At 33.1% G+C, this 24,172-nt stretch overlaps 1 protein-coding gene across 1 annotated transcript in view; it reads left to right on the top strand.

The window, feature by feature from the left end:
- The window catches only part of LOC123626427 (A disintegrin and metallopeptidase domain 3-like), a 121,204-nt gene that overhangs the window by 41,144 nt on the left and 55,888 nt on the right, over positions 1 to 24,172 (top strand). The window contains exons 8-12 of the mRNA XM_045535374.1: positions 5,720 to 5,791; positions 6,018 to 6,184; positions 7,311 to 7,392; positions 17,494 to 17,630; positions 20,215 to 20,404. Of these exons, the coding sequence (XP_045391330.1) occupies positions 5,720 to 5,791; positions 6,018 to 6,184; positions 7,311 to 7,392; positions 17,494 to 17,630; positions 20,215 to 20,404 (648 nt within the window). The remainder of the gene's footprint in view (positions 1 to 5,719; positions 5,792 to 6,017; positions 6,185 to 7,310; positions 7,393 to 17,493; positions 17,631 to 20,214; positions 20,405 to 24,172) is intronic.

Raw genomic sequence — 24,172 nt, 5'->3', positions numbered from 1 at the left:
TCCATTTTAAAGGGAACTATTCTATTAATTACTCGGTTGGATATTCTTGTTACCAAATATTATTCTTTATAAGATAATTTTATGTTTGATAATTGCTTAGTTTCCGTGGTGGAAGTTCTATATTGAAAAATAGGAAGAATCATTCACTAGAATATTTAGTTGATTTTGATTTTGATTAATTTTTGTCAAAAGTATTGATAACTATGGATATAGATTAAGCAATTGGTATTAGTGTTCCTATGTCCTATAATTATTTATTCCTTTTTTTCTCTTTCATACCCTTGCATAATTGGTTTACTTTTAGCATTTATTTTTGTCGCCAATACTTTTTTTTTTCTGCTGTACTTCTGTTTCTAGTCCCCAACTTCAGTGGTCTCTCTCATATTCTAATAAGTATTCTTAACATCTCATGATCTACAATTAATGTTATACAACTTTATAAATATCATAAGAGCCTCATAACAGCAAAATTCTATTTAAATTTATTCAGTGATTTTAACCATGTTATATTTTACTTCCTCATGTGTTGTAAACTGTAGAATAAATTATTTTCAATTAAATATTCAGTTATTTTTAAGGAAATTAATGACATTTTAACAGTTTCATTTTTCACCATATATTTGCCATTTACAAAGCTTTTCATTCCTTCTAATAGGTCTTCATTTATGATATTTTTGTTTAGCCTACTGAGTTCTGTCAGGTTTTGTTCATCTAAAACTGTCTTTATTTCATCCTCACTTTTTAAACATTTCATTTGGAAATCATTCAAATGTTCAGAAAAGTCACAAGAAGGAGAACAATACAAACCACACTTTTATTCTCTTTATCCACATTTATTGTTAATATTCTATCCCATTATCACTTGTGCTATCTCCATTTGAATTAGAAAATACATTGTAAATCACATCATGGAGCTTAACTCTAAGATACTTTGGTGTGTATTTACCAAGAATAAGACCATTATATCTTCAATCACAACAGAATTGTCCATCTCCATAAAAATAGTATTGTTAAAATAATTTTGTTAATTCTACCCTAACTTAATTTCATTGTGGTTAGATAATGTGATCTAAGTGATGCTGCCTTTTATATTAAAAGAACTGCTTTATGACCTAATTTGGGTAAATTTATATAGAACTTTCATTTGTGTTTGAAAAAATATATATTCTCATTTTTATATACAAGCTTGTGTATACATATATATAATGTTTGCTTAGGTTTTTAAAATCTTGTATATCCTTACTGTTAATTTGTCTACTCAATCTTAGTTATTAGGATACCTATGTAAAATATGTCAGTATGATATATGTATATGTATATTCTTATTGTTAATTTGTCTACTCAATCTTAGTTATTAGGATACCTATGTAAAATATGTCAGTATGATTTATTATTTTGTTAAATTTTGTTTTATATATTTTATAGTATTGTTTGTTATAAGCAACTTTAGAAACTTTCATTCTTTCTAATAATTGAATATTTTATCAGTATATTATGATAATCATGTTCTTTTTGTGTGTTTCCAGCTTTATTCATATCAATATAACTACTAAATTCATATAACTATCACATAATTTAATATGTATTTTTGTCTATTATTTTCCTGAAACTACATGATAGCTTTTCATCTTTTGACTCAATATTTTTGTGTCCTAAAAGAGTATGTTTTCTTAAAAAAATTTAGTTTGTATATAATGGATTTTTTGTTGTCTGTTTAAATAGTGAATGGTCTGCTATATTTTATGATTATGGATATATTTAGGTTTATTTATGTGATATTTCTCTATTATGTTTTTGTATGATTTTTTATATGTTTAGCTTTGCAAAGGAGAACTTTCACTCATACCATACATGCTACATCATTTAAATATACAGTGTGGTTTATTTCAGAATGTGCAAAACTGTCTCTAAAGAGATGAACTTCAAAGAGTTAGAAGAATAACATCTCTTTTGTCTATATCAGGGTGGAACTCTATCCATTGCTTTTTATTTTCTGTCAGGAATCTTCTGCAGACTTATTGGGGATTACTGAAGATCTCAAGTACCATTTTTTCTTTACACATTTTAAGCAAGCACTTAGAAATGTGTGTGCATACATAATTAGAAATCATATTTTGGAGAAAATGTGATCTTTATTCTCATGGATAAGGAAGGATATATTCTTGAAATAATTCGCTATTACATTACTCAGGGCTCTGTGTTTAGAAAGTACATTGTTTATCCAGAATATACAGTCATACCTCAGAGATATTTTAGACTCAGTTCCATACACTGCAATAAAGGGAGTCTCAAAAATTTTTGATTTTCCAGTGCTTATAAATGTTGTGTCTATACTATACTGTAGTCTATTAAGTGTGCAATGGCATTATGTCTATAAAACACTATACAGATGTTAATTAAAAATGCTTTATTGCTAAAAAATGCTAGTGGTCCTCTGAGCCTCCAGAGAGTCATAATCTTTTTGCTGGAGGAGCATCTTGCCTCAGTGTTAATGGCTGCTGACTGATCAGGGTGGTTATTGCTAATGGTTGGGGTGGCCGTGGCAATTTTTAAAATATTAATAAGACAATAACATTTGCTGCATCAGTTGACTCTTCCTCTCACAAAAGATTTCTCTCTAGGGTGTGATACTGATTGACAGCATTTTACCCACAGTATTACTTTTTTCAAAATTGAAGTCAACACTCGCAAACTCTGCCCCTGCTTTATCAACTAAGTTTATGTAATATTGTAAATCCTTTGTTGTCATTTCAACAATGTTCACAGCATCTTTATCAGAAATAGATTCCACCTCAATAAAACCACTTCCTTTGCTCATCCATAAGAGGTAAGTACTTATTCATTAATTTAAGTTTAGCATAGAATTGCCACAATTCAGTCACATCTTTAGCATCTACAATTAATTCTATTCTCCTCCGATTTCTACAATATCTACAGTTACTTCCTCCGCTGAAGTTTTGAACCCCTCAAAGTTATCCATGACTATTGCAATCAACTTCTTAAAAACTACTGTTAGTGTTGATATTTTCACCTTCTCCCATGAATCACAAATGTTTGTGATAGTATCTAAAATGGTGAATCCTTTCCGAAGGTTTAACAATTTATCTTGCCCACAACCATCAAAGCAATCACTAACTGCGGCAGCTACAGGCTTAAGAAATGTATTTCTTAAATAATACAACTTGAAAATTAAAATTACTCCTCCATCCATGGGTGCAGAATGGATATTTTGCTAGCAACCATGTGACAACAACATTAACCTCCTTGTACATTTCCATCAGAGCTCTCGGGTGACCAGATGCATTGTCAGTGAGCAGTAATATGTTGAAATAAATGTCGTTTTCTGTGCAGCAGGCTCAGAGCAGAACACAGCTTTTTCTGAAAAGTGGGCTTAGATATTCAGTAAAATGTGCTTTATGCAGATGTGCTGTCATCCGGGCTTTTGTTGTCTCATTTATAGAGCACAGGCAGAGTAGATTTAGCATAATTCATATGAGCCATGGAATTTTCAGAATGGTAAATGAGCACTGGATTCAACTTAAAGTCACCAGCTATATTAGCCCATAATAAGAGAGTAAGCCTGTCCTTTGAAGCTTTGAAGTCAGGTGTTGACTTTTCCTGTCTAGCTATGAAAGTTCCATATGGCATCTTTTTGTGATACAAGGCTGTTTTATAGACATTGAAAATCTTTTCTTTGGTCTAGCTACATTCATCAATTATCTTAGCTAGATCTTCTGGATAACTTGTTGCAGCTTCTGTATCAGCACTTGCAGTTTTAAGTTATAAAGAACACTTCTTTCCTTTAATCTCATGAACCAACCTCTCCAAGCTTCCAAGTTTTCTTCCGCAGCTTCCTCAGCCTTCTTAACCTTCATAGAATTTAAGACAGTTAGGGCCTTACTTTGGGATAGGCTTTGGCTTAAGGGAATGTTGTGGCTGGTTTGATCTTTTATCCAGACCACTAACACTTTCTCCAATCATCAATCAGGCTGTTTCACTTTCTTGTCATTCATGTGTTCACTGGAGTAGCAGTTTCTAAGAGTATACCATGGAGCACTACTCAGCTATAAAAAATGGTGAACTAGGCCGGGCGCGGTGGCTCATGCCTGTAATCCTAGCCCTCTGGGAGGCTGAGGCGGGTGGATCGCTCGAGGTCAGGAGTTTGAGACCAGCCTGAGCAAGACCCCGTCTCTACTAAAAATAGAAAGAAATTATCTGGGCAACTAAAAATATATAGAGAAAAAAATTAGCTGGGCATGGTGGCGCATGCCTGTAGTCCCAGCTACTCAGGAGGCTGAGGCAGGAGGATTGCTTAAGCCCAGGAGTTTGAGGTTGCTGTGAGCTAGGCTGACGCCACAGCACTCATTCTAGCCTGGGCAACAAAGTGAGACCCTGTCCCAAAAAAAAAAAAAAAAAATGGTGAACTAATAATGCCTCTTGTATTAACCTGGATGGAGCTGGAGCCCATTCTTTCAAGTGAAGTATCACAAGAACAGAAAAACAAACTCCACACGTACTCACCATTAAATCAGAACTAATGGATCAACACTTATGTGCACACAGGGAAATAACATTTCATTGGAAATCAAGCAGGTAGGGGGGGAGAGGATGGGTAAATTCACACCTAATAGGTACAATGCACACTATCTGGGGAATGGGCACACTAGTGGCTTTGACTCAAATGGTACAAAAGCAATTTACATAACCAGAACAGTTGTACCCTCATAATATTCTGAAATTAAAAATAAACAAATACATAAATTTCCTTCAAGAACTTTTGTTTTGTATTCACAACTTGGCTAACTGTTGGGCACAAGGCCTAGCTATTAGCCTAGCTCAATTTTTGACATGCCTTTCTCACTAAGCTTAATCATTTATCACTTTTGAATTAAAGCAAGAGACATGTAATTCTGCCCTTCATTTGAACACTTAGCAGCCATTGTAAGGTTATTAACTGGCCTAATTTTAACAGTGTTTCCTTCCAATGAGAGGGAGAGAGACGGGAATGACCAGTTAGAAACCACACGGCATTTATAGATTAAGTTTGCCATCTTATATGGGCATATTTCCTAGCAAACAAAAACAACCACAATAATAACATCAAAGATCGCTGATGACAGATCACCATAACAGACATAACAATAAAAATTTTAAAATATTGCAAGAATTACCAAAATTTGGCATAGAGACATGAAGTAAGAACACAATGTTGGAAAAATAATGCCATTAGACTTTGTTTGGTGCATTATTGCCACAAACCTTCAATTTGTAAAAAAAAAAAAAAAGGAAATATCTGCTTCAATAAGGTTCAGTGCAATAAAATGAGGTGTGCTTCTATAGTCCTGTTGTCTGACTAGGGTGAAGACAAATAGTGACAACATATGATAATAGAACAAATAGACTTTGTAGTTTAGTTAGTTAGATTTGAGTCCTGGTTCTTTTCCTTGTTCGTTATGCACCCTTGGCGCCTCAAGACATTGACTCTTAATTTCTAGATCCGTAAAGAGGAAGATAATCACAACCATCTTATTTTAATATTATTGACTAATTTATAAAATCTCTAGGCTCATGTCTAAGCCTTAGCATGTGATATATCTTAATTCTACTTTGGCCCCTTCAATTGAGCAGCAAATTATTTTAACTTTTATATTTAAATCCATTTCAATATGATAGTTTAGTAATTTTCACTAGTGACGAAGCAACAATATTTGTCTTTCAGTATGATTATATGGGCTCTGAAGTGGCAGTTGCAGTTCAGAAAGTTACCCAAATCTTTGGTTTTATCAACACTGTAAGTATTTATATTTCATATTTAAGTAGGCAACCTATCCATTAATGCAGTAACATTGTATAAATAGCATTTACACTTTTCTAAAAAGTGTAGTCTAACTAGTTTAATTCACCAATGGTTTTATCTCCAAGAAATAGTAAATTAAGTATATTAGCATTATGTATTGAGGCATACTGTTATATTTATGGTTACCCAAAATTGTATAACATATATCTTCTGTTTTCAGATGTTTTCCCAGCTTAAAATGACAATTATGCTATCTTCTTTGGAGGTATGGTCAGATCAAAGTAAAATTTCAACAAGTGGGGATGCTGATGAATTACTACAAAGATTTTTATCTTGGAAACAAACATTTTCCTTCCAAAGGTCCCATGATATGGCATACTTATTAATGTAAGAACTATATTCACACTGATGAAGATTTTCATCAAATTATTTGATGTATTAGCTATCAAAATTGTATACAAATTATGTATAATAATATTTGTGAATACTAAATGAATATTCTGTTGGAAAAATACAAAATATAAAAGTCTTACAATGATATAAGACAATTATTAAATGATAGTAGGCCATTATTCCCAGAGTAGAGTCTTTACTTATGGACATGTAATGAGCTAGAAAATAGAGTGCCTTGAGCTAAACATGGGACCTCTATGGTTGTAAAGATCTTCTCAGAGGTAAATAATTGAAACTATCATTTCAATATTGCATCACATGCAAATTGGTTCACAGAATGCAATAATTCCATAGACTGCTGGCTATAGCACAAAACATAAAATTAATAAATAACTGAAATGGACCACTTTATTCTCCCTGTGGTTACTTCATGATATTTCTGTAGTGACCTGTGATATGACTATTTATCTACTTCCTCTGTATCTTTCAAGAGTCTTTATACAGATTTTTGTTTTACTACTTTGATTAATTTGTATGCAAAAATTAAAAACACAAATTTAAACATCTTAAGCAATATGGAATCTATTTATAAATTTATTGATATCTTCTGAGGAGTCTAAAGAGCGTCTGAGATTCCAGAGTGACAGTAAGGTGGGACTAAAATGTGAGAGGGCAGTTAGTACATCTTATCTCCTTTTTTTCTTAATGAATCGCTGCATATGTTATCTCCTCTCCCTCTTTTCCAATTCAGTATACTTCATGTATTTTTAGAGTTGGCCTACCACCTAAAAACCATGACAATAAACAATCTCCACTTGTATATCTTAAAATTATATCCATCTAGTGATTACAATGGTGATTATTAATTTTTGAAAGGATTAGGCATTGTTAGGTTATAGACTTTGTATCATATACTTTTAAACAGCCTTTAGAACTTCACTTTCTATGAATTATAGGAGATTACAAAAATCATAAATGATTGAAAGCATAAGACAGTTTGCTTGTGATACTCATGTTTTAAAGAAAGCATAACTTTATATAGGAATCCAATTCATAAAATGCCATTAAGTTATTACCATTTTAAAATGTATGTATCCATAAGAAAAATCATATTATTTAGTTATAGGGACCATCTTACTCACGTGGGAGCAACTTATCATGGAATGGCATGTGATCCCAAGTTTGCAGCAGGAGTTGTTCTGGTATGCGTTTCTCCCCATCTCTTTAGTAATAACAAAGTTTTGAAATTTAATCATTTCAATGACCAAAAGTGCATATGACATATCTCTCATATTGTTTATAAAAATGCTCTAGTCTTTAGATTTTGTAACTCAGATAGTATAATTTTTAAAGAGGTTTATTATTGTAGGGGAAAACATATTACATAAAACTTACCAATCATTTTCAAGTATACGGTTCAGTAGTGTTAAATATATTCACATTGTTATGAAACATATCTCCAGAATGTTTCATCTTGAAAAACTGAAACCCCACACCCATTAAATAACTCTACGTCTGCCCCAGGTTACCACCATTCAACTTTCTGTTTACATTAATTTGACAACTTTAGATTCCTTTATAAGTGGAATCATACAATATTAGTCTTTCTGTGACTGGCTTATTTTACTTAACATGATGCCATCAAGGTTCATCCATGTTGTAGCATGTGACAAAAATTTCTTCCTGTCGTGGGTAAAACATATTCCATTGTAAGTATGTACCATGTTTTCTTTATCCATTCATCTCATGATGGGCATTTAGGTTATTTCCACATCTAGCCCATTGTGTATACTGCTGCAATGAACATGGGAGTTCATATATCTCCGAGATTCTGATTTCATTTCTTTTGGATATGTACTGCCGTAGTCAGTTTTCTGTTGCTTATAGCAGAATACCCAAAACTAGGTAATTTCTAAAAAATAAAATTTATGTCTTATAGTTATGGAGGCTGAGAAGTTCAAAACCAAGGGGCCACATCTGGTGAGGGCCTTCTTGCTGATGGGGACTCTCTGCAAGGTTATGCCAGCACCACGTGCTGAGGTGGCTGAGTGTGCTGGCTCAGGTCTCTCTTCCTCTTCTTATAAAGCCACCATTCCCACTCCCATGGTAACCCATTAATCCATTACTCCATGAATATATTAATACATTCACGAGGGAAGAGCCCTCATGACCAAATCACCTCATAAAGTTTCCACCTCTCAACACTATCACATTAAATATTAAATTTCAACATGATTATTTATTTATTTATTTATTTATTTATTTATTTATTTATTTATTTATTTATTTTTATTATTATTTCAGCATATTGTGGGGGTACAAAAGTTTAGGTTCCATATATTGCCCTTGCCCCTCACCCCGAGTCAGAGCTTCAAACGTGTCCATCCCCTAGACAGTGCGCATTACACTCATTATGTAGGTATACACCCATCCCCTCCCCCCCACATCTGCCCAACACCCGATTGATGTTATTCCTGAATGTGCTCTTAGGTGATGATCAGTGAAACCAATTTGATGGTGAGTGCATGTGGTACTTATTTTTCCATTCTTGGGATACTTCACTTAGTAGAATGGCTTCCAACTCTATCCAGGAGAACATAAGAGATTCTATATCCTCATTATTTCTTATAGCTGAGTAATACTCCATGATATACATATACCAAATTTTATTAATTCACTCATGTATTGATGGGCACTTGGGTTGTTTCCACATCTTTGCAGTTGTGAATTGTGCTGCTGTAAACAGTCGAGTGCAGATGCCTTTTTTATAGAATGTCCTTTGTTCTTTGGGGTAGATGCCCAATAATGGGATTGCTGGATCAAATTGTAGGTCTACTTGCATCTCTGAGGTATCTCCATATTGCTCTCCACAGAGATTGCACTAGTTTGCAGTCCCACCAGCAGTGTAGGAGTGTCCCTGTCTCTCTCTCCACATCCAAGCCAACATTTATTGTTATGGGACTTTTTGATAAAGGCCATTCTCACTGGAGTCAACATGAATTTTAAAGGAGATGAACATTCTAGCCAAATAATTCCATCCCCCCAAACCGATGCCCTCCTAACATACAAATACATTCATTCCATCTCTATAGCCCCAAAGTTTTAAATCATTTCAGCACCAACTCAAAAGTTCAAGGCTCCAAAGTCTCATCTGTGAGCCTGTAAAATCAACAAGTTATCTACTCCCAAGGTGCAATGGTGGGGCAGGCAAAGGTTATACATTCCTATTCCAAAAGGGAGAAATAGGCCCAGAGAAAGGAGGAATAGGCACCGAGAAAGTTGGAAACCCAGCAGGGCATACATTGGACCTTAAAGCTGGAGAATAATCTCTTTTGACTCCATTTCCAGTATCCTGTGCACATTGGTATGGGGGTTTGATACCCAAGGCTTTCCTTGCCATAGCAGTTCTTCCTGTCTACCAGGCTCACATTGCATGCTGGTACCTCTACAGTTTTTCAGTCTCAATGGTGGTTGTATTCCCAAGGCTCCACTAACCATTGCCCTGGTAAAGACTCTCTGCAACAGGCTCAACCCTGTATTTCTGCTCAGCATGGCCTCAGTAAGGGCTCTCTGCAGTTGTTCCAATCCTGCAACACATCTTTTGCCTAGACCCACAAATTGTTCAATACATACATTGAAATCTGGGTGAAAGTTGCCATGCCTCCATAGCTCTTGCATTCTGTGAGTCTATAAGTTTAACAAAATATGGATGCCTCTTCAAGGTTTATGGCTTTTACAGTTTAGAACAGTGTGTCAGTCTTCACTTAGAGCTATGTGAGCAACAGCTAGGGCAGATGAGAAGGAATGCACTAGTCTTTGGGAAGCAGAGTCCTGAGGTGGCACTGGGCAGTGAGTCTGTGGTGGGCTCCCCAGGCCTGTCCCTGTCCCCCACAGCCATTCTGCCCTTATCAACCTCTGGGTCTGTTATGAGAGGGGCAACTTTCACGATTTCTGAAATGCCTTCAAGGTCTTCCTTCCATAGTCTTGAAGAGCAGCACCTAGCTCCCTTCTATCCATGCTAATCTCTTTGGCAGACAGTCACTTGGCTACGCCCTTGGTTTTATGTCCTGAACACACTTTTCACTCTTTACATGGCCAGGTTGAGAGGATTCCAGATATTTCCACTTTGCTTCTCTTTTATTGAAGATTCTGTTTAAAGACATTTTTTTTCCTCTCATAGCTTAATGTAATCAGTAAGACATGACCAGGCAGCAGCCTGAATGCTTTGCTGCTTGGATATATCTTTTGCCAGATATCCTGGTTCATCACTCTCAAGTTCAGCCTTCCACAAAGGCCTCAGGCATGGACAGCAGTCAGCCACCTTCTCCCCAGTTTCTACCAAGGATGGCTTTTACTGCAGGTTCTAATACATTGTTAATCATTTCTATCTGAGGCCTTGTCAGAATGGTCTTTACTGTTCATGTTTCTATCAGGACTTTGGTCATGACCACTTAACAATTCTTTAAGGAGTTCTGAATCTTTTCTAGTCTTCTTGACTTCCAAGCCCTCACCATAATCTAGGATTTTTCTGTCCTGCCCCTCCAAACTCTTTTATGTATTACCCATTACCCAGTTCTAAAGCCACTTCTACATTTTTAGGTATTTGTTATTAGCAGTGACCCCACTCCTGATACCAGTTCTCTGCCTTAGTTTTCTGTTGCTGATAACAGAATACCTATAACTAAGTAGTTTATAAAGAAAGGACATTTATTTATTATAGTTATAAAAGATGAGAAGTCTAAAGTTGAGGGGGCTCAGAAGTGGAGAGGGGCTTATTGCTGATGGGGCCACCGTAGAGTCCCAAGGCAGCACAAAGCATCACATGGCAAGGGGGCTGAGTACCCTAGCTGAGATCTCTCCTCCTCTTTTATTATAAAACCATCAGTCCCAATCCCGTGACAACCCATTAATCAAATAACCTATTAATCTCTTCATCTGTGAATGGATTAATACATTCATGAGGGCAGTGCTCTTAGGGTCCAGTCAGCTCATAAAGTTCCCATCTCTAAATACTGCCATGTTGCAGATTAAGTTTCAATGTGAGTTTCAGAGAGAACAAACATTTAAGCCATAGAATATACCCAGAAGTGGTACTGGTATATCATATGGTAGCTCTATTTTTCTTCTTTTGAAGAATGACCATACTGATTTCCATAGTGGTTGTTGCATTTTATAATCCCACCAACATTTCCCATCTTATTTGCCACATTATTACCAACACTGTTATTTTCTGTTTGTTTAATAGCAGTCATTCATTATAATGGAAGTGAGGTAATATCTCATTGTTATTTGATTTGTATTTCTATGATACATAGTGATGTCAAACATCTTTTCATATGCTTGTTGGCATTTTGCATGTATAGTTGGAGAAATGTCTCTTCAAGTCCTTTGCCCATTTTTTAATTGGGTTGTTTGGTTTTTTGTTGTTATTGGATTGTAGGAGTTATTTACATCCTAGGTATTAACCCCTTATCAGATATATGATTTGCAAATATTTTCTTCTATTCTACAGGTTGCCTTTACATTCTGTAGTGTAATTTGAAGCAGAAAAGTTTTTAATGTATTCTCATTTGTCTAATATTCCTTTTTTTTACCCTGTGCTTGTGACATCACTTCTAAGCAATCTTGTTCAAATCAATTTCATGAACATTTTCCCCAATGTTTTCTTCTGGAGGTTTATATTATGGGTCTTTTCCTTAGGTATTTAAAACATTTTGAGTTAATATTTTTATATGGTGTAAGATAAGGATCTAACTTTATTCTTTTGCATGTGGATATCCAGTTTTCCCAACACCATTAAAAAGCCTATTCTTTTCTCATTGAATGGTCTTGGCATCCTTGTTGTATATCATTTGACCACATATATGAGGATTTATTTCTAGCTCTATATTCTATTCCACTTATATTTATGTGTTTTTTAATACCAGTAACACGTTGTTTTGATTACTGTAACTTGATTTGAAATCAGAAAATGTGACTTCTCCAACCTGTTTCTACTTTTCTAAAATCATCATGGCTGTTTGCAGTCCCTTGAGATCCCATATAAATTTTGAATACTTTTTAATACTTCTGCAAAAATGCTCTTGTGATTTATGGTAGATATTTAGATAAACTTGCACTTTGCTTTGGGTAGTAATGAAATCTTTTGATATTAAGTCTCCTAATCCATGTATGTAAAATGTTCTTCCATTTATTTACATCTTCTTTAATTTCTTCTGTCAGAGTTTCACAATGTTCAATATACAGGTCTTTTCACCACCTTTGTTAGATTTAGTTCTAAGTATTTCATCCTTTTTGATATTCTAGGAATTATAATTATTTTCTTGATTTATTTTTGGATTATTCATTTTAATGTATAGAAACACATTCTATTATTATGTGTTGATTTTGTATCCTACAATTTTGCTGAATTTATTAGTTTAACAGTTTTTTCCAATGGAATCTTGAGGTTTTCTACATATAAGATCATGCCATCTGGAATAGAGGTAATTTTACTTCTTCATTTCTAATTTGGAGGCCTTTAACTTATTATTTTTTTTCCTCTTTTTTTTTTTTCTTGCTTAATTGCTGTGGCTAGGTTTTCCAACATTAAGTTGGGTAGAAATGGTGAGAGTGAGCATTCTGTCCTGTTCTTGTTCTTAGAGGAAAACTTATCAGGCTTTCATTATTGTATAATGTTAGCTGTAGGCTTTTGAAGTATGTCCCTTATGATGTTGAGGTAATTTTCTTTGTTCATAGTTTGTTGAATATTTTTATCATGAAACGATGCTGAATCATGTGAAATTCATATTCTTCCTTAATTGAGATGGTCATGTGGATTTTTTCTTCATTCTGTTGAAATGGTACATTACATTCATTGATTTGCTTATGTTGAACAATCCTTGTCTTCTAGGCATAAATCCCAATTGAGGTATTTTCATGTTAAGGTGCTATTAGATTTAGTTGGGTACATTACATTCATTGATTTGCTTATGTTGAACAATCCTTGTCTTCTAGGCATAAATCCCAATTGGTCATCGTGTATTTTCATGTTAAGGTGCTATTAGATTTAGTTGGGTAGTATTTGCTAGAGAATTTTGCATCAATATTCATTAGGGAACTTTTTAAAGAACCAAATCTTCTTTAATTTTTTCTATTTAATTTCTATTTTCTATTTAACTTATATCTGCTTTAATTTTTATTATTTATTTTTTTATTTCTGCTTGCTTGGGTTTAGTTTCTTCTCCTTTTTCCTAGTTCCTTGAGGTCTAAAGTTAGGTTGTTGATTTGAGATTTTTTGTTATATATTATTGATGTGTGTATTACACGTGTAAACTTTCCTCTTAGCACCGTTTTTTACAGATCCTTCAAGTTTTGGTATACATTGTTTTCATTTTCATTTCTCTCAAGGTGTTTTCTATTGTGACTTCTTTGACTCACTGATTGTTTAATATTGTATTTTAAAATTCCCACAGATTTATGGATAGTCATGTTTTTCTTCTTTAAGTAAAATTTTCTAGTCGCATTTCATACAGACGGGAGAAAATCCTTGGCATAATTTCAATTATTTCAAAAATTGTTAAGATTTCTTTTGTGGCATAAAAGGTGGTCTGTGCTAGAGAATGTTCCATATAGACTTGAAAAAAAATATGTATTCTGCTGTTGCTATATAGAATGTTGTGTATCTATCTGTTATATCCATTTGGCCTGTCCTGTTATTCAAGTCCTATATTTACTTATTTATCTTCTGTCTGGTTATATCAATTACTAAAAGTGGAGGATTGAAAATCTTCTGCCATTATTGTGTTGCTGATTAGTTCTTCCTTCAATTTTTGTCAACTTTTCATCATACATCTAGGAGTTCCAATATTTGGTACAAAAATATTTATAATTGTTGTACTGTCTTGGTGAATTGACATAGAATAGATATAAATATATTCCTTCTTTGCCTCTTGTAATGCTTTCAACTTTTTGACTTCAAGTATATGTTCTCTGAAATCAGTATAGCCACCCTTACTTTCTTTTCATTACTATTTTCAGGTAATATTTCTTTTCAATCCTTCCCTTTTAAGCAATTTGTGTTTTTATATGTAAAGTGATTCTCTTGTAGTTAGCATATATTTGGATGCTGTTTTTTTTTTCAATACATTCAGCCAACCTGTGCCTTTATTCAGAAAGTGTAATATATTTATATTTGATATAATTAGGGCTAGGGAAAAACTTACTATTGCTATTTTGTTCATTGTTTTCTGTATATCCTGTATATTTATTCCTCCTTTCCTCTCTTGAAGCCTTCTTGTGTTGCACTGATGTTCCGTTGTCACATATTTTGATGCCCTTATCTTTTTCTTGTGTATATATTCTATAGATTTTTTTGTGTGTGTATGGTTACCATTGCAATGACATAAAACCTCTTAAAGTTATAACAGTCTATTTTAGATGCATGACAACTTCAGTTGCATACAAAAACTCTTACTCTTTATAGCTGCACCCCCAGTATTATGTTATCTATATTGCAAATTAAATGTTTTCTATTGAACGCTCAGTGCACAACATTTTAGGATTTTTATCTTTTATTCATTTTATTTTTTAGCACTTTCAGGCAGCCTAAGTATTTCCTTTTCTTTTTTAAATATTCTATACAAGATTTAAAAGTCAATTAATACATCAAAATTATGATAATTTGTTCATATACTTACATTTGTTAAAGAACTTTATAATTTTCATATGACTTTGTATTGCTACTTAGTGCTTTTCTTTTCAATTTGAAAGACTCCTTTAGAATTTCATGTTGATAAAGGCTACTGAAGGCTACTGGTCATGAACAACTAAAGGTTGTGCTGATCTGCAAAATTATTAATTTGTTTATCATTTTTGAATGACAGATTTCCTTTACTAAAAAAAGTCTTCATTATTTCATTCAGTACTTTGAATATATCACCCTATTCCTTTTTTCCTTCAAGGTTTCTTCTGAAATATCCCCTGACAGTCTTATGAGCACTCCCTTACATGTGACAAGTTACTTTTTCCTTGATGCTTTTAAATTTCTCTCAGTGTCATTGACTTATGACAGTTTGATTGTAATATGTGTCTATGAGGGCCTATTTGGCTTTATCCTCATTAAAGTTCATTGAGTTTCTTGATTTAGTTTGTCCATTTACTTTTTTATATCTCCAAATTTTTTGGCCATTATGTTCTCAAGTTCTATGCCCTTTGCTCTCTCTCTTCACCTTCCAGGACTCCCATTATGTATATATTGGTCTGCTTAATAGTGACCCATTAGACCATAGGCTCTCTTCATTTACTTCATTATTTTTTCCTTTGCTTCTCCAACATGATGGTTTCAAGTTATCTGTCTTCAGTTGCACTAATTTCATCTTATGCCAGATCAGATGTGCTTTTGAATTCCTCTAGTAAAGTTTTCAGTTCGTTTATTGAATTTTTCAGCTATAGAATTTCTTTGATTTTGTTTTTTCAGTTTCTATCTCCTTGTTGATATTTATACATGGAATTTATTCCAGATGTGTAAAGTTAGTTAATAGTACGGAAATTAAATACTGTAATCCATTATATTAATAGACTAAAGAAGAACAATTATATGATTCTATTAGTAGATGCAGAACACAAAATCCAAGCTTATTTATTATAAAACCTCATAGCAAACTTGAAATATAATGAAACTTCTTCAACTTGAGAAAGAGCATCTACAAAAAAATCAATAGTTAACATCATGTTTATGTTGAGAAAATAATGCCTTATTGCTAAGATCAGGATTGAGGCAAGAATATAGCTCACTATTCCTATTCAACATATTACTGGAGTCCAAAACACTGACAACACCAAATTGTGAGGATGTGGAGCAACAGAAATTCTTACTCATTGTTGATGGGATTACAAAATGATACAGCCACTTTGGATGAATGTGTGGCAATTTCTTGTGATATTCAATTTACTCTTGCCCTGTGATGTAGCAGTCATCCTTCTCGATATTTACCCAAATGAATTGAAAACTTATAGCCACGCAAAAACATGCACATAAATGTTTCTAGCAGCCTTATTTACAATTGCCACAGATTGGAAGTAACTAAGATGCCCTTTAATAGATGAGTGGATAAGCAAACTTGAGTACATCCATACAAGGGAATATTCAGTGATTCAAATAATGAACTATACCATGGAGTACTACTCAGCTATAAGAAATAACGATGATACGACATCTCTTTGGTTCTCCTGGAGAGAGCTGGAACCCATTATATTAAGTGAAGTATCCAAAGAATGGAAAAACAAGCATCACATGTACTCACCAGAAAACTGGTTTCCCTGATCATCACCTAAATGTACATCGGGGAAAGATACCAATTGGATATCAGACTGGGATGGGGGATGGGGGGAGGGGATGGATGTATGCCTACATGATGAGTGCGTTGCACACCCTCTGGGGAATGGTCATGCTTGAAGGTGCAGACTCAGGGAGGTGGGGGGGAGAGGGGATGGAGGTATGACTACATGATGAGTGCCAGGCGCACTGTCTGGAGAATGAGAATGGACGCGCTTGGGACTCTGACTCGGGGGGATGGGCGGGACATGGACAATGTATATGACCTGAACTTATGTACCCCCATGATGAGCTGAAATAAAAAAAAAAAAACAAATAATTAACTATTAAGCCACAATAAAACATGAAGAAAACCCAAATGCATACTTCTAGGTGAAAGACATCAAAATGAAAAAACTACATACTGTACTCATATTGTTTTAACTACATGGTGTTCAGAAATGGGCAAAACTATAGAGATAGTAAAATGATCATTGGTTGCTGGGGGCTTGTAGAAATGCTACTCACAAAGTATTATACTATTATGCTTTTAGAAAAAAATTAATTTGACTTTTTTCAAACTACTCCTGAAGTGAAAACTGACTGCCATTTCAATTTTTCAGAAAATGTGTATTTTTCCCAAGTGTTCTTTTGAGAAATACTATAGTTACTGAAATAGTGATTCTACTTCTCAAAATGTTTTTTCAAGTTCATTGGAATTTAATCAATGATGTTTTAAGATGTAAAACATATTATTCAATTAATCTTATTTTATTATATGTCAATGCCATTTGGATCAAAACAATATTGCTTAAAAAGAATAACAAAGTTTACCTATTTTTAAAGAAATTTCCTTATTTCTAAGAAAATGACTGGCTTTGGTATAGCAGTTTTTAAAATTTTCATTTTCATTTAGGTAGTACAGCCAAAAAAGCTTGACAATATCATAGGGGTGAAGAAATAATCTAGGCAACAATTCTATCTTGTGTGTTTGTTTTTTTCTATTTAGTATTCAAAGAAGATAACTTTAGAGGCCTTTTCAGTTGTTATGGTACAGTTGCTTGGAATTAATCTGGGATTAACATATGATAACATCTACAATTGTTACTGTCAAGGAGCTACATGCATAATGAGTCCTGAAGCAATGTAAGATGTAGTTTTTATCACATCTTCCCTTCATAAATATTTGTACTATTCCTTGATATATGATTTCTTGCAGTATAATGAGTAAAAATATTTTATTGGCTACAAATATGCTTACTTAAAATATTAAAGTATATGAATATAGAATGTTGCAGAGAATGGACTATATTGTTCTATACTCAATGTTATTAAATAGAGAGAAAGTGTATACTAATGATAACTTTCTAAGGTTTACAGAAGTCTTGGATTTGTTGAAAAACTTCTCAGTGTCAGCAAGTGAGATGATACCTGTGTAGTAAGAAGTTTGGAAAGCTCAACAGACCTGTAAAAAGATTCGTAGATAGGGGAGGGGCAACAAATTTACAAAAATAAGAAATAGTTGAAACTAGAATATTTTAGGCAGAGGAAAAAGAAAATAAAATGCAATAGGCTAAAAAACCATTAGTAAGGGAAAGAAAGTAATATAGAAAATGTAAGAAAGATCATGATCATGCAGTCATGATGTGAGGGCTTGGATTATATAATAAAATGTTATTAATACAAAACATATTTTAATCAACTTACAAAGTATGGGTAATAAAAATTTATCTTGTGAAATGAATCAGAGGGATCTACAATATACTAATATTTGAGAGATGATTTTCATACTAATCTACAGAAGTTCATTAAGATTGAAAAAAGGAGGATGTCAAGAATTATTCATATGTTTTTGGAAATCACAACGTAATAACAAATACTGAAAAAGTCCAATATTTTAGGAAAGTAGAAAAATAGGGGAGAATCTTGAGGACAGATTGTAAATGTTAAATCAGAGATATTCTGAGTAATGGACTGGAGTTAAGGGGCAGTTAGTTATATAGGTCTCAGTCTCAGAGGACTAGAGACCTAAAATGTGCAAGCCATCAGCATATGGATGGGAAATAAAAATGTCAAACAGATAACTTTGCAAGTAGCTTTATTGGGTGAAAAGAGGTGGCTTAAGATAATGTTTTGAGTCATCGTAATATGTTCTATGGCCTTGGTCTCTGTCCTGAAAAATCTACAACAGTGAGCACACGTATCACACAGATCATGCTTTTAAAATACTCTTCTTTAATAAAATGAGCAGGGAAATCTTGGAGAAATGATTGATTCCAGGCTAAGGCAGAGAAAATACAAATGAGCTTGGAACATCTTGTGTCAGAAAATAAGAGTTCAGAGAAGTATGGATAGAATTTGTGGAAGGGACATAAAAGTTAATTTGAAGGGGCTTTCGCTTGCCCAATCTGGGACAATTTGAGTGTCAAAAATAATAATGGTAGTAATGGATTATAACCCATTAAGTAAAATAAAAAACATGACTCCATATTAATATAAATACATGACTATATAAATTGGAAGTGTAATTAAGGAATAGGATATTTACATAAAACCAAAGTACTTCTCTCTTTGCAATTATTAAATGATAAAAAATAAGTAATTTAACAATGAAGACTTGTGGACACACCTTAATCAACTGATACATTTTTATCAGTAATATGACATATTGAAATTGTGTGCCATGTTTTAGGTTGCAATGAGACAAACATAGCTATAATCTTGTGATAATGCTGCCAAAATACATAACTAAATCTAACCATAAGGAAATATTTCATAAACCTGAATTAAGGGACATTATACAAGATAATTGGCCTATAATTATAGAACTTTTCATGGTCATAAAAGCTAACAAAAATTTGGGCAACTAAACTAAGAAGTCATGAGAACGAAATGTAATGCTTGATACTGAACTGAATCTTTTTGCTATAAAATGCCATGATTGTGATGTTTGGGATAATGTGAATAGAGTCTGAGGATTAGATACTAGTAATATATGATTTTTTTCCTGATTTTGAAGAGGATAGAGTGCTTATATAGAAGAATTTATTTCTATGGAAAAACTACACATTAAAATATTTAGAGTTATCATGCTATCGTGTTGCCATTTTACTCTTAACTTCTCAGGAAGCAAAATTTACTTTTGCACTATATTTGTGTTATTTTTAAAAGGTTGAGATAATTTCAAAATTACACAAAAACTCATTAAACAGTACTCTCTTAAAAGTAAAGAAATACAGAAAGTAAAAAATTAAAAAGTGGAATCTAGAGCTTATACACTTTATATACCTCAATGTTGAGATAATTTATTTGGTAAATTCTGTTAACAAAGAATAATCATGATTTTTCATTAACACAGTCAATTATCTTTACTTCTTGAAGTTTTCCACATAAATTTCATAGTATGTCCTATTTTCTTAATGATTATTGGAGCTTGTTATAATAATGATGACGTTGCCAATAATATTATACTCGAATGGGGCTTATTGTGCAACAGATGTTAAGTATTTTGCCACTTTACACTGCCACTACTTTCTAGATGTCTATTATATAAAATTGCAATAGAAATAGACTTATTTCTTTTGTTTACAACATATATTGAAAGTAAAATCACTCTCCACTCCTTTGTCTCTTCTGTAAGTGAAGTAGATCAGAATTCATACCATTTTATTGAATAGTGTTACTTTGATACTTTTATTCCATTTATCTGAGGAATATGCTTTAATTTTAGACTATTGCAAGGTGTAAAACTTTTTAGCAGTTGCAGCATGGATGAATTTAAACAGATAATTTTGCAGCCTGAACTTGAATGTCTTCAGAATAAAACAATTTCAAGAGTGATTTCCCCAAAAGAAGATGCAGTTTGCGGCAATTCAATTTTGGAAGCAGGAGAGCAATGTGATTGTGGCACAGACGCCCAGGTTAGTGACAAACTTTGCAGTTAATTCGCAGATTTGCTTTTTGTTTGTTTGTTTGGTTGGTTGGTTTGTTTGGTGTTTATTTGTTTCTTATGGAGTCTATAGATATAGATATGATATGAAGGAAGAGGACTTTTTTTTAAATGCTGCACCATTTTATCAAATATGTGAGATGGAGAGATGTGGACATGTGATAACCAACTCTGCCTAAATTTAAAACATTCGTAGAGTTTAACACCTGGATAAGAGTGTCACACAGTAAAGAAAGAGATTTTCATCATCTAACCATTAACAGCAATATCACTTTTTACTACCATACGCATCAGTAGCATCAATAATATAATCATCATCTTAATCTCTTGAATTCCTCCAAAGTGACTGCATTGGTTCATTAAGTTATTTAACGTGTGTTGTCATTTATTTCTTTATCTCCTAATTTCAGTCTTTGCATCTGTGGTTCAAGGCTTCATTTATTTTCACTTGCTTCTAAAAAATTAGATTAATCATAATCCTTGGTTCATTATCATTCATGATAATACACATGACCCAAGAATGATACACGCATGGCCCAACTCTTCGTAATTCCTCAAGCTTTCCTCTCTCCTAGAATTAAATATTATCTAGAATGTTTCATTTAATAATAACTTTTCATAATTTTATCATAATTTTTATTCACTTTCAATTTTAGAACATTTAAAAAATGTAGCGTAATTTTCTTAGACTGTTTCCATCCTCTATATTACTGATAATATCCATGTTATTTTGTGTAAATGTAGCTCATTTATTCACTTCTTTGTGTCATAATCCATTATGCATATACAATTACTGATCTTTGTATGGCCACTTAGACTGTTCGTAGGCTTTTTTCTCCCATTCTAAAGAGTTTTATTATGTTTTGTACTTAAATCCTGATGTACATAAATATCTCCCGGCTATATACCTAGATAAGGCATTTCTGGATTATCAAGTAAGTGAATTGTAAGGTTTTTTGGAGTGGCCGGCGCCAGAGAAAGAAAGACAAGCAGAGTTGAAAGGGATAAGTAAAAAGGCTTTATTGGAGCGCTCCCGGGCGAGGGTAACGAGTCCCAAGAGAGGGACCTGGGTGAGATTTTCAGGTCCGGGAAAGAGAGAGAGAGACCTGAAAAGTCGCATGGCCCAGAAGTCTGAGTGGGTTTATATATGTTTTTGGGGCTGGGGGATAGGGGTCTCTTCGGTGCGAAGAGTGAGGAATTTCTTTGTTGCAGTTTTAGGGCGGTTATTGAGGAATAGGAGGGGCTTCTTTTTTTCATTAGGGAAGGGAGAGGTGCCTGCCACCAGCCTTACATGAATAATGCCTGAGTGATGGCTAAATTTAAAAAAAAATAGTTGCGCTAATTTACACTTCTGATGGCTTTGTTTATTTCACACCCTATTTAGCACACGGTATTGCCAGACTTTGTAATTTTTGCTGATTGTGTATGTACAGAATGCTATCTCATTGTGCTTTCAATTGGACTGTCATCAATTACTAGTAAAATTAATTATATCTTCATATTTTTATTAGCCATCTAAGTTTTCTTTGCTGTGAAATGTTTGTTTAGTTGATTTGTACTTCCATCTATTAGGCATTTTCTTTTCCTTTGCATTTATTTATATATTCCTTATGCTGATCATTAATATGTTAAACGTCTTCCATATCTTCACACTTTCTTCAATATAATTTCTGTTATAAAGAATATTTTTATTTAAAAATTAATGCACTTTCATAGAAAAATCTGTTTATTATTTCAGCGTTATGTCTTTGTATAATTGGTGAAAGCTTTTCTCTTTCCTTCATGAAGCTTTTTTTGATTTTTTTTGGTCTTCTCTCTGTGCTTTGATATAGATATATTTGATTGTTATAATTCAAAAACCACTAAATTTTCTTTTGTTTTAAGAGACCTAGTGAATTTTTCATTCAAATATTTTCTATCCTTAAAATTTCCATTTAGTCCTTTTTTTAAAAGATATCCATTTGTTGAAAGAATAATTTTGACAAATTAAATATAGCAGTTTATTGGAGCAAGTATGATTCATAAATTGACCAACACTCAGAACCAGGAGAGGTTTGTCTTGAAACTACTCTGTGGGAGACCATAAACCACAGTTGGCCATTCCTCCTCCAAGCCAGACCTGTATTTCTGACTCAAAGAAAACATAAAATAATAAATGACTCTTAGTGTTTTCAGCCACTAAATATTTGCTATGAAGCAACAGATAGCACATATAATTTTATATGCGTTGCTCAGTATGTCACAAAAATGTTCACATGTTTCTCTAAAAATATTTTATATCTTTTCTCTCATTTACATTTAGATATGCAGTCAATCTGTAATTTATTTTTGTATATGTGTGTAAGAATATCAAATTAAATATTCACAATTATTCATAGTCTATCCTTCCCTTATTACACCGAATCATAATCTTGGTTATCAATCAAGTGAACATTTTTGCATTTTTCTGTTTTGCCTCATCTTGTACCAATATTAGATGATCTTCATAATTATACATTTCCACATTTCCATCAATTTGTGGGCTAAGGTAGTCTATATTACCACTGCTATATTAGTCTATATTAGTGCTGCTTTTCTAGTTCATGATTGTCTTGAGTATTTTTGGCCCTTTGCATATGATAGTAAATTTCCAATTTGTCTTTTCAGTATCTACCACAAATGAAGACTGCTTTCCTGAAAGACATAGCATGGAATCTTTAGATAAATTTGAGGTTAGATAAAATAGAGGTGTATATCTCCATTTATTTATGTCTAATTTTTTCTCAACAGTATTTTTTACTGTTCAGTGTAAAGATCTTGCACTGATATATTTTTAAATTTTTATTGCTATGTTTTTGATATTTTGACGATACTATAAGTCATACCATTTTAAAAATTTTCTCTTTGTTGATGGGATATAAAAATACTCTAGATTTTTATATTTTCATCTTGTATTCCTCAGTCTTGCTGACTTCTGTTATTAATTCCATTAGTGTTTCATCAGACCAATGCTATCAGTAATAACATATGTTAAGCATAGTGGTATTTTACATTTTATAAATGTAAAAAGAAACAGGTGAAATTAATTTTAATAATATAGTTTGACTTAATATATGCAATTTAGTATTATTTTAGCATGTAATCCATATAAAATTATTTGGGTAATTTTGCTTTCTTTTTAATATCTAAATGTGTTAATATATTAACATATATGTGCACATACACATACATATACATTTATCATATATTGAGAGAGAGAAAGAGAGAGAAAGAGAAACATTATAGGACTTAGCTCACACATTTACAGGGCCTTTGTCATGGAAGTGAACACATACGCACCAGGCCTAAGAGTCAGACAAACTAAAGCAAGATTCAGGAGGAAAAGAGACCAATTGCAGCCCCAGCTACTCCTTCTCTCCAATGAGATGAGTCAGCAGATCAGCACCTTTGAGCTGATGCTGTGAAGAATTTTGACTTTGTGGATATTGGAGTGGAATGCATGCATTTTGCATATGAGATGGACATGAATCACTGGGGACCAGATAGTGAAAGTGGCAGATGTAATAATCTCCAAAGTTACGTGTGTCCTAATTATCATAACTCCTTTTATTGTTATTATTTTTTATTTTTTTATTTTTTTCAGAATTCTGGTGTATTTATTCAACAGTGAAAGCAGTTTACTTTTTCTTAAAAAAAATACAACTTTGTTCTCAAAGGCTGCCCCACCTTCATGCTGCTTTTTATTTTTTTAATTTTTCAA

Source organism: Lemur catta, chromosome 22 (genome assembly GCF_020740605.2).
Source record: "Lemur catta isolate mLemCat1 chromosome 22, mLemCat1.pri, whole genome shotgun sequence".
Classification (NCBI taxonomy): Eukaryota; Metazoa; Chordata; class Mammalia; order Primates; family Lemuridae; genus Lemur; species Lemur catta.
This window is presented reverse-complemented; position numbering and strand designations above follow the sequence as displayed.